Source organism: Halichoeres trimaculatus, unplaced genomic scaffold, assembly GCF_033239565.1.
Source record: "Halichoeres trimaculatus isolate MK-OKI-2021-1 unplaced genomic scaffold, fHalTri1.1 fHalTri1_scaffold_5, whole genome shotgun sequence".
Lineage (NCBI taxonomy): Eukaryota > Metazoa > Chordata > Actinopteri > Labriformes > Labridae > Halichoeres > Halichoeres trimaculatus.
In genome coordinates, this window is record NW_027437183.1 from 33299389 (window position 1) to 33311468 (window position 12080).

At 39.5% G+C, this 12080-nt stretch overlaps 1 protein-coding gene across 5 annotated transcripts in view; it reads left to right on the forward strand.

The window, feature by feature from the left end:
• Positions 1 to 1368: 1368 nt before the first annotated feature.
• mtmr3 (myotubularin related protein 3) overlaps positions 1369 to 12080 on the forward strand; it is a 46748-nt gene continuing 36036 nt past the window's right edge. For 3 of the 5 annotated variants that reach the window (XM_074669765.1, XM_074669766.1, XM_074669767.1), the window contains exons 1-5: positions 1370 to 1572; positions 4662 to 4733; positions 5729 to 5785; positions 6729 to 6818; positions 10584 to 10700. In XM_074669765.1, coding sequence (XP_074525866.1) covers positions 5783 to 5785; positions 6729 to 6818; positions 10584 to 10700 — 210 coding nt within the window. In that variant the 5' untranslated portion in view covers positions 1370 to 1572; positions 4662 to 4733; positions 5729 to 5782. Of the gene's footprint in view, positions 1573 to 4661; positions 4734 to 5728; positions 5786 to 6728; positions 6819 to 10583; positions 10701 to 12080 lie in introns of all 5 variants that reach the window. The other 2 variants (XM_074669764.1, XM_074669768.1) reach the window with 2 other exon arrangements.

The window sequence follows — 12080 nt, forward strand, 5'->3', positions numbered from 1 at the left end:
TTTAAGATCCAGCTGTGTTGTGTTTTTATTTCATCATAGTGTGATTAGCACCCACAGTTCAGATACAAGAAGAAGTTTGTGATCCCTCTGGAGTGACCTGGATTTCTGCATAAATTGGTCATTGAATGTGTTCCTTCTTCTATGTCACATGTTAGATAAGTCAGTGATACCGATCTGTCCAGGCCCCGAGGCAGCAAAGCAGCCCCAAACCATGGTGCCCCCCCTCCATGCTTCACTGTGAGGATGAGGTTTTGATGTTGTTGTGCTGTGCCTTTTTTCCCTCCTCACATAGTGTTGTGTGTTCCTTCCAAACAACTCAACTTTGGTTTCATCTGTCGACAGAATATTTTGCCAGTAGTGCTGTGGAACAAAGTAAACTTTTAACATTTTCATTGGATAGCAGTGGCTTCCTCTCATGAACTCCATTCTGTTTAGTGTTTAAGATATCATATATTTGTTCTCAGAGATGTAAGCATGTTCTGAAGATTTCAGTAAGTCAGCTGGCACTCTAGGATTTTTCTTCACTTCATTGAGCAATCTGCACTGTGCTCTTATGCTCATATTTACAGGACAACCGCTTGCAGGGAGTGTAATTTTCTTCTTTTATTGACAGTTTTTCTCAGCGTGGACTGATGAACAATAAGAGTTTTTGTGATATTTTGTAACCCTTTCCAGCTTTATACAAGCCAACAATGCTTTCAAGCTAGACATGATTCAAATCAGGCAATGCTTCTTGGGTAATGCAATCCCAAATCTGGTGTGTGCTTTATTTTATGGGGCAGGACAGCTTGTTCTGTAAAGTTAAACTTAACTTCGTTAAAGTTGAACTTTAACCAACACCTCCATTCTCATTTCATTGACTGAACTCCAAGTTGGCTGACTCCTGATTCCAATTAGCTCTTGGAGATGTCATTAGCTGAGGGGTATACATAATTTTTCCACCCTTGACTATAAATGTTAACACGTGTTCACTAAAAACATGAAAATATGTCAGGTATTAGTGAAAGCAGGCTGTGTTTATCTATATTTGTGACATAGATTAAGATCAGAACATATTTTGTGTCTAATTTATGTAAGAATTGAGGTAATTCGAAGGCCTTCGCATTTTTTTCTAGCAACGTAAAGCATCAACCTGCATGTAAAATTCAGTTTAGTATGTGACAGCCGAATATATTTGAAGTGATTATTATATTTTGAGTACTTGCTGCATCAAAGTACAGTGATTATCCGAAGACCTCGACCGTTTAGTTGAGTTCAGTGTCTGAAGTCAGTTAAACGGGGAGTACCAGACCCAATGTTTACATGATTGTGCCGCATGGCGTATGTGTGTGAGCCCCTCCCCCGCCCAGAGCATCACACTGACGCGATGACGTAATACACCCACGTAGGTTGTTGGGCTGGAGAATTCGCGACGATGGCGACGACGACTCGGTGCAGGAGAGGGACGCAGTGAAGCTGGCCTCGGCCTTGATATGACTCATGTTTATCTGCTTGAGGTTTATTTGCTGCTCCATAATTGCACAGGCTTCGGATGAATCTTTGGCTTTCAACTTCTCATCGGCCCTTTCACTGGTGAGTGCGCCGGTTGTCTGTGTTTTGACAGAGGCCTCCTCTCTGGGTTCCGCCCTCCATCTCACAACAACAAAAACAAGCTAACGCTAGCTAGGCAGCTTACTGGATAGTCTGTGCCACGGCTGGAAACGGAAACTTCTAAGTCCTGCGAGATTACTACGGAACAACAAACCGCTACTTAGTAGAAACAAATTCCATCTACTTTCTGTCTAAACTTCTACTTTTAATAAGTCAAGTGTTAGCATGCTATCATTGCTTGCGGACGTGTTATCTTGATTAACTATTGACGGCAGCTAGCAAGCTACTGTGGATATAAGCACAATCTTAACATAACGCACAGTGACGAGCTCGGTATTTTGCGTTTAAAACTGGTAGTTAACTAATGTTTGCCTCTGTCAGCGTACACTATGTCGGTAGCTGACTTTTTTCGTAGCTATTAAAGGTTTTCTCCATGTGTTAAGTTGCAGAGGACTTGGCTTTTTTGGCAAAGGACAAGTTAAACTTTAACCCAGAGCAGGAGTCTTTGCATGACTTTAAATCACCGTGCTTAAAACATTCGCAATTATTCAAATATTTTTAATAAACGCTTCTTAGTTAGCAATGGCTTCAACACTTGTGCAGTTGTTGTATGAAGCTACAACATCAGCTAACGATAACTATAGTGCGATAATTGTTTTCACTGTTTGAATTAACTATAATCCTTTTTGTGCCACTGTCCTGAACAATATCCCACCCAAAACTTTAGTTGTGTTAGCTTAATGTAATATTAATACATCCACACAGTCAGTGTAAACGAGTTAAATTTGTCAGAATGAATCTAAAGGTGGAGCCTCTTAGCTTGTTGCAGCCTGTGATGCATGCTAGCCAGTCACGGGACAGGAGTAACGTTAAGGCTCTAAGGGGCTTAGCCTTCCCTGTGTAACTCTGAACTCAGATCCAGACTGAGCCGCAGCCACAGGTCATAAGCCCGCTGCAGTAAATAGAGCCCTGTGTGTGAGGCAGATATGCTTTATCGGATAGCACCAGTAGTACAAACTGGGCTCCCCAGTGAGTGAGGTAATGACTTCCCCAGGGAGCTTCACGCCACCCTGAATGACTAGACGGTTCAGGTGTCCTCTTTAGACACGGATGCAATGCCATGTCATATATTAGTGCATCTTAAATGTTACATAGATGGTGTGTTGAGTTGTGTTTAGTCACTGACCTTCTCAGATCAGGTTTCAGTCTCTGCCGGAGTGACCGACCTTAACAACTATTTGCAGGCCTGTATACTGAGATACGTAACAGGCTGTCTATTATGAAAAGCCATACTTGGATTTATGATTTTAAAGATAACATGGGTAAAGAAATATGGCAGCTAGGCCTGTCAGGATAACACATTTTGCTAGACAATATCTTTCCTAAATATTATTGCAGATAAACGATTTTATTGTCAATATTATTTTGTTGTTGTTTTTTTTTTTCCATTTTTTCATTGATGTAATTATGATAAATGGGGTAATAAAGTGAGTACACCATATCAAAAGCAAGAAACTTTAATTGCTTAAGAGTATTTAACTGTAATTAAAAGGTCAGGATCTTTTAAATAAAATAAATTAAACAAAAAATATAATACAAATAACAAACAAGAAAGAGAAAAAAATACAATGAAAATTAAATGGACTCTCTTTAAGGAAAAAATACATGTCAATGAAAATAATTAATACTAATCAAAAAAATAAAACATAGACCCTGTCTCTAAAGAAAAAACAAAACTCCAAAAAAAACACAACAATAAAAACTATAGCCTAAATAAAAGGGAGTTTATACAGTTCCTGAATTGTTTGTAACATCTACTTTTTCCCAGTCAATCCGTACTGTCTGTCAAACATTTTTAACATTTCTGGCTTTCAACCGTATTGAAGGGCTGCATTTCTTTGGCAATGTAGCTGTCTTTGAGCGCCCACCATTTGGAGCTTTTATTTCTATTTACTTTGCAGACCAAAAGCCTCAGTAAGAGCGGATTGTCAAAGAACAAGGCTCCGCTGCACCTCCCCTTCTTCTTTTTCGTCGCCACTATTTTCAAACAAATGCAACATATCAGCTCGTTGGTGTTCATGAGCTCACACTTTGTTCATTCTGATAAAAAAACAAAATATTCCCACACTGGGACTGTGGCAGGCAGCTTAAGAACCGTATCTTTGGTGCCATCACTCATATTACCGTGTGTTTCCTCCTTACCCCTCAGGACGCTCGCTTCAGCTCTCTCTGTGTGTACGCGCGAGCAGCCTCGTCTTCACCCCAAAGATCGCATTTTTGACAGAAGCTCATAAATCTGCTAAATCCGCTATGCACCCCGATGTTAGGAAAGATAGACGTAGTGAGCCATCTTCTCATTCAGCCTCTTTGGTGGAAAGAGAGGAGGAAAACAAACATGCATGCACGTGTCAGTTTATCGAGGCTGGCAAACTTACCGAGGACGTTTTTATTAATCATTCGGTTAATCGATTTTATTGATTATCGTGACAGGCCTAAGCTATGCATTTTTCCTGTGCTTATGAATCAAATTTTTGCAGACAAATTTGCTGTAGACCAGGGAAGCTGATACTAACCACGTACCTTGAAATGTGTACACGACCAACCCCTTTTGTGATGTTCGAGCACATCAGAAACAAAAAGATCAAGCGTTTTACCTCGCTTACCTCGACAAAAGCATCTGCTAAATGAAACTGTAGAACTTTAGGAAAAAACAAACAACCTGTCCTTTAACCATAAAACTCACCCAGACATTATATAAGATATTATTTTGAATCAAGTGTTCTTTCTTATTTGTGAAGGTTAACACAAGATAAACACTTCACATGACTGACCCATGTCTGAGTTCAGGCTTTAACTCCTCATCGCCCTTTTCTTCTGTTTGCAACTGAATTTAAGCAGTATCCCTGAGCTTATGTACAAGCTACTTTGACAAACACTTGAAAGGGAATCAAAGAGCTTTTGTGTCCTAAATGTCTCAGTAAAAAAAAAAAAAGTCGACTGTTTGCTCGATAGACACAAGTTAGACATGGAAATCCTTTGCTGAGGCACATGTTTGTCTTCTTTTTCCACAGATACATACATCTTACTTTTGAGAGTTTGCAAACAGGATTATAGGGACTGCTCGACGCCACTAATCGTTAGCGGTAAGTCTGTGATGTAATGTTTCAAATATGTCTTTTTGTTTTACACTTTTAGGCTGCTTCTTTTACTCAGACCATCAGAAGTTGTGACTTTTGATTCATCTGGTTTAAGCTGAACATTCTGCCATTACTAGCCAAGTCTTACTTAGTTGATGCTGAAGTTTTTGACCGTGACAGACTAACATGGTCTCAGATGGGCCACATTGTTTGTATTGGCTATCCCAAATACCTTTTGGACAGACTGGAAATATTTCCAGTCCTGATATTTTAGCACAAAATCAAAACATTAGCAGTTTTGCAGACCTTGAAAGTTAATCCGAGCATCCTTTCTTTAGTGGGATTCTTAAAAATCTGTCTGAAAGCTAAAAGAAGCTCTAAAAACTGTTTGAGCAAAACATGTTAGTTTTGTTTTGAGAAATTGGTTAAGGATTGGATTATCTTCAACACTCAATCTATAGTACCTTGATTTATGTATGTAGCAATCACATTTTAGTAAACAAAATATTTCCAGAACAGTGGTTAAAAGCTTGAAGATGAATACAATTCAGGTCATTTTATTTTTTTCTCAAAGATTGTCCATCAACAGTCATTTGTATCAGAACTAGGAATACTTTTTTAGCTCCACAGATAAACACTGGAATGACAGAAATGTCTCTTACTGACCTATAATCTGTAATCTGAAAATGTCAAGATAGCCAGTCCACTGATAGCTGTTCCAGTTTAGTTTAAATAGTGTTGTTTAAGTCAGAACAGTGGCTCACTTTAAGCAGGGTTTGGAAAAAAACGATATTCAAGATCGCCGAGTTAGATAAAGATGTTGATCCTGCAATGTTTGCTTTACAGCGTTTTGTTAAATATTAGGAATGTGTCATTTTCTTTCACTACAGAAGACATAAAGTAATGGCTCCTGTCATTATGTGCTTATAGTTAGTGGCTTCTGAAGATGCTTTTTTTCCCCATAACAATAACTAATAATCTTATTTGTTTATTTGGAACAGACTGGCCCAGGCCGGAGTTCCTCGTTGGGTGACCCACACTCCTTCACAGGGGCCATGGTAAAGCTCATTTACTCAACACATTGACTGTTACCACTAAAGTCTCTTATTTGTGGGAGTTTCTGTGAACTTGGCATGCTGCTGTGTGCCAGCTGCCCCTTGGTTGGCCTCAGCATGCTGGTCCTCCAGCCTTTACTACCGTGTTTATATCAGCTTATGCTTAGCCAGCATTCACCAGGCTGCCTGGTTGCTGTCTGTTTATCTGCTATCTCTTTGGCCACCTTAATCATTCTTTGAACACTGTCCAGACTAAACTCTGAGCCCAACCAAACACAGTTCATAGACTCTTTCCGACCTGTCGGTACAAAGCTAGGCATTTTTTTCCTCCAGTTTGCCCTCAGGGAAAATGTGTGACTTTGCTTGTATACCTACCTCTTACATTCCCAAATGATAGACAGCCTGCACAGAGATATGTTCATCGTGCAACATATAAAGCCTCTACACTTTTTTTACTGATCACGATGTGACAGCCACACACAACACCACAGCTTGTTGTAACTAGAAGTGACTGTGATAAATAAGCCTCAATTGAACATTTAGTTGGAAAGAAGTCTTGCTCATTAAATCTCTCAGATGATGCCATAAGATCTGAAGTATTTGTGGAAACAACCATTGCCTGAGCAGCTTTGGTGGCTCTGATAGCTCCCATATTATTTTATTGTTATTGTTGGGTTATAGAAGCTTTTGGGGGCACATCCAGCAGCTACAGGAAGCTGCCACAGCAGTTATAGCTGCTAGCAAGAGCTGTCAGTTCTGGCCAGTCACCAACCAACCCCCAAAAATGCAGAGGTGTCAAAGAGCAAGTCTTTTCACTTGCCAAACAAAAGCAGTGCAGAGTTCAAAACTGTGAAACTGTGACAACGAAGTGTCAGTATGCATGTGATGAAGTTGTGGTTAAAGTTTGTTACTGGTTCACTATCACTTATAAGCTTCTTTTCCTCAGGAGGAGGAGGGGCAGCAGAGCTTGGAGTGCATCCAGGCCAATCAGATCTTCCCCAAGAAGTCCCCTGTCTTAGAGGAGGAGAACATGCAGGTGAGGAGGACTCAGCTCTGTCTCTGTAGCTCCTGTCATAAAAACAAACAGTTCGCCTGACGGTTATTTGTCAATAAAGGGAAGCGTCTCCTCTTTGTAATCAGTTACTTACACGTGGTTGTGTCATGATGATTATGTAACATGTCACTTTAAGCTTACTTTCACTTTGGCTAGCCCTAAAGGGAAGGTGTTATTTATAACGATGTAAACATAAAAAGAACCATCTCATTCTCTGTGTTTTGTACTTCTGCTATCTGCTGCCCTGAGTAAGAGGAAACAGGAGGAAATGTGACTCTGACTCTGTTTTGGTTTCTTCAAGTAAAGATTTGGAATTAGTCACAATTAACAGATAATTAACTTAAATACTTTGACCCAGTAGCCATCAAACCTGGAAACTATATTAGAGAGTGAGGCCCGTAGCTTTGTTTTGATTAAAAAAGGTATCATGGACGGAGAACTGGTTCCTCTGTGGACCTGCAGGCCTGTTTGTCACAGCCTGCAAACAGCTCTCTACCTCAGTACCTTACAACTGCTGTGCTCAGCCTGCACAAATTAGTTTAAAAGACAACGTGGCAGTGTTTTCTGCTTCCTTTTACACGGACTGCTAAAGGCAGAACTAAGAGGCTGTTACTTGCCTAACCGTCTGGATAATTTGTTGTTAATTTCACCTTAATTTAACCAGGGAAGCCATTTAGAGTAGTTTCTTTAAGCTTTATAGGGAAAAACTGGATCTGTTTTCTATTTATGACTATTTCATCATGTCACGACCAAGGTTATAATAGTTTTGGATTTGTCATTGTAGTTTAGTTTGAGTTAGTTTTGAATTTTATTTTCCATTACAGTTTAGTTTTAATTAGTTTGAGAGCAGGCATTCTAGTTTTTATTTAGTTTTAATTTTTGCAACAAGGCTTAGTTTTAGTTTAGTTTCAGTTTAGTTTTAGTTTTTTCATACCTTATTAACCAGGTGCAGGATTCAAAAAGGTCAGAGTAAATATTTTGTAATACTGTTTATTATCCAGTCCAACATAGTGCTCACTGCTCAGTCAATGCTGATACTGACCTGGCTGCAGCTGCCTTTAACACAAAAAAAATATATAAACTTAATATAAAAAATATCAGCATAAATTATATAAAAATAATGTTAACCTAAATTACATAAAAATAATATAAACAATAACTATATAAAACAGTATAATATGAGCTTAAATATTTAGAAACTTGGACTCTGTAACAAGATAATATGAGCTTAAATACAGTTAAAGGCAGACACACATGCAATTAAACTATTACAGATGCTCTGATTCATTGCTCCACCACGTTTCATCGCAGCACAGCGCACAGCCAGTCAGTGCAGTAAACAGGCACGTCCCAGTACGTCACTATGATGGTGCTGTACGGCGCTGACAACTGCCTAAAACTGTCGTACCATTGGTTGGGAAAATGTGTCGGATTGATTTAAATTCTAAAGGCTATTAATATTGTCAGAAACTAAAACTAAAGGCATAATTTTAGTTAGTTTCAGTTAGTTTTGTGAACACAAGATACAGTTTTAGTTTACTTATGATTTTTGTTTTCTTTTCTAGTTTTTATTAGTTTGAGTTAACTGCAATTTATTTTAAATTTTAGTTTTCGTTTTTAGTTTCGTTTTCGTTAACTATTATAACCTTGGTCATGACAGAATTCATTTAATTAAAGCATTCAGTAGGAAAAAGTGTGTAGAAAATATATCAAATAATAAGACTCCAACATGTTTTTGCTACAATAGAAATAATCTGCTCATTTTAGGTTTGACGACAGAGAACTTAAAAAAAAGTTTAAAAAAGGACTGCGAAGCACTGATAACAGATAACATGACTCTGCAAGTCATCGCATTGGCTCAGAATAGTCATTTTAATTTTAAATCCACACATAATAGTATGATGTAAAGAGGAAACACTGCAAAAATGCTGGCAAATCCTCTGGACCTGGGCCTGTTGTGATGGAGTGAGGTGAAACAGAAAACTGTTTGTGGGCTCATGAATCCAAATCTGACATTCTCTTTGTAGATGTCAGCATCCTCTGCTCTAAAGAGGAGAGGGACCACCCGGGATTTTACTAGCGCACAGTTCAAAGCCAGCACCCTTGATGGACCAGGGATCATACATGTCCGTGGCATGGTTAGCTTACACATCTGTGCTGAACAACAAACACGTTTTGGAGCAACATGCTGCCATCCAGAAAAAGACTTTTTAGAAAAGACCTTACACATTTCAGTAAGATGATACCACCTCTCATTCTGCACATATTACAACAGCATGGCTCTGTAGTAGAAGAGTCCAGGTGCTAATCTGACCTGCCTGTACTCACCCGTTGAGAGTTTTTGGCGCATCATGAAACAAAAAGTCAATCGACACCAAAGTGTTGAGTGGCTGAAGTCTCACATCAGGAAAGAATAGGACAACATTTTGCTTTTAAATCTCCTGAAACTTTTTCAGGCCAAACTTAAGAAAAGTGTGGCTCTCATCACATTAAAAATGAGCGTGCATTTTTCATGAAACAAGACATTTCAGATGTTGTCTGCGCATCCTTTGCAAATAAATGACAGGCTTGAATTTGTGTACCATCACATTCTCTTACCATTAAATACTATTTATATATAGTATTTAGTATTTCTTCAGGTGTCATTTGGGATCCTTTGAAGAAAGCAATTTTTAAGTTGTATGTAGGGCTGCCATGATTAGTCGACATAATCGACTAGTCGACGCTAAAAATTAATCGACGCAAATTTTAATAGTTGACGCGTGGTATTATTGTTTTCATCGTCGATGTCACAAAGTGAAATCAAATACCGGGGGGTAACACTCATTTTTAACTTCAGTTCACAGCATGAGGTGATGTGTTATTGGATACTTTTATGGGAAAAGATCACTAAGTTCATACGTGAGGAATATTGATGAGGAAAAATCTCCACTCCCAGAGAGCGCTGTGCGCAAACAGAGGCTCTGTATCTCCCCCTTGGACAGCCTGACAGCTCCTGGAGTTTAGCGTGATTTAGAGAGTCTCCTTCACTCTCTGTTACAGACAGTTTTTCTGGACCTGAGTCACAAACTAGTGTCAAAACTCCCCTAACTTTTGAAAAGAGAGGACACTTATCTGATGGATCTCTCACTCTCAAGCTCACACTGCAGCGGTAACACTCAGCAGGGAGGAGGAGGGGCGGAGTGCGCATGAGCGTAATAGCGCATGTAGAGAAACGAAACTAAACACGTTGTCATGGAGAGCTGGGAGAGAGTCAGGCGGGATCATACAGAGAGCAAAGCCCCAATAAACAAATAAACATTAGAAAATAAGCCCAAAGTCACTAATAAGCGGTCTGTCCAACACTGCGTACAACAACTTCATTTCCCTGTTACCTGCTTCATTCATTTTGAGATTTTTTTTGTATAGTACCTACTTATATTTTTTTATGTCATCATGAATGAAATAAAGACGAACAAACAAACATGACACAGGGCTGACCAATCAGAGGAGAGAACCTAACTCTGGATAAATGCAGTGAAAATGCAACACACAGGTTAGTTATAAAGGTCTGCACATTTTAAAGGCCATATTAAGTTGAAACACAAAATAACCGTGATTAATCGGCTAATGGAAGAAATAATCGATAGATTAGTCGACTTTAAAAATAATCTTGTAGCAGCCCTAGTTGTATGTATGTATCAGTACCGTGGATCTATGTGGCTCTGTGCATTCTGTTTGAAATGTCTCATCTCCTGTGGTTGCCAGGTGCCCTTTCCTGAGCTGCACGGGGAGTTCACAGAGTATGTGGGAAGAGCAGAGGACGCAATCATCGCAACGTCGAACTACCGTCTCCACATCAAGTTCAAAGAATCTGTTGTCAATGTAAGTATGAAAGTGATGGATAAACCTCACAGTCAGAGCCTGTTGAAGAGACGAGCTGAAGAACGAACCTCAGTTCCTCTACCACAGACTGTTGATGTGTTGGGCAGTGTTTGTGAATGGACAGAGTCGGGTCCATTGTGTCAGCACTGTGGCGATCAGGCCATTCAGAGCTGATTTACACAGGCAGCAGTGCTGCATGACTCTTCATCCCCTCTCTTTCTAGACCAGCCTGCTCGCTCTGCTGCCTCTCTGCACTCGCTGTTGCCTTGGTTGCAGAGTTTCTAGAAGGGATCCATAGCAGCCCAGCCTCTTCCGCTCTGACCCCTCTTTGTTTCTCAGTGTTAAAGGGATATTTCTGTTTTTTTTGGAGTGGGGTTCATCACTTTATTACATCAGCAACAACAGAGGATGGTCAGCTCGGTCCCTTTGATTATAAACTTGAGGCAGAAACAGCAACAAAGCTAGGCTAATAATCTCATCAGACGTAATTTAGCTATTTTTGAGAAACTCTAACTCTTAGCTTGGTTTTAGTGAACGCCCAAGTAAAAGTTGTTTCATCACTTTGACATGGAGTTGCTCCTGCGTCTGCTTGAGACAAAAAACCAATTACTCATCAAGACAAAAAAACAGACTTTAACAGCATTAATAATCATATTGATAGCCTGGTTAAAAAAGCAGCTCAGGTCTGAATCACTAATTTCATTATCAGCACACACTGTTCGGGGAGTGAATTTTTTAACCCCAACCTTCTGAAGGTAGCTTTAGAAGGTATCAAAACAAGGATGGTCATCAGAACTTTGTATTGGAAATAAATGGGTGACATCACTGAGACTTTGTCCTTTTATCATACAGTCAGTTGTGTTACTACAAAAACAGTGAGAGCAAAACACTTACTCTAAAGAAACACTTCCATTCAGTTTTGTTTGGTTCCTGAATGTTGAATATAGTTTGTAACAAACTTCGTAGTTAAGTACGGCAGTGTGTGGCAGTGAAGTCCAGAAGAACTTATGTTACCAAGTTCCACTTGTGACTCAAGTAAGAATCACCTAGTTTTTAATTTGGTTGTATTTTTGTCTCTTTGAGGCCTGCAGGTTTGTGAAAAGCGATCAGTGCGCTGCAGGCGGAAGAGCACGTCTAAGATGCATCTGCAAATATGGCCAAAACAAACTTGCTTTCTGGTGGAAAAGTAAAGTGTTGAAAACATTTTTGTAGAGTGTACACTTGTACCAAAATGAGCGTTCACGATGCAGCCTCCCCAACTTTGGTAAATTGCGTGGCAGAACTTCCCCACAGAGGACAATGGACTAGCTTTTATGTTTCTCGTGAAAGGGGTCAAGCTGACCGATATTTGTGTGTTGCAAATACAGTTACGTGTGAACT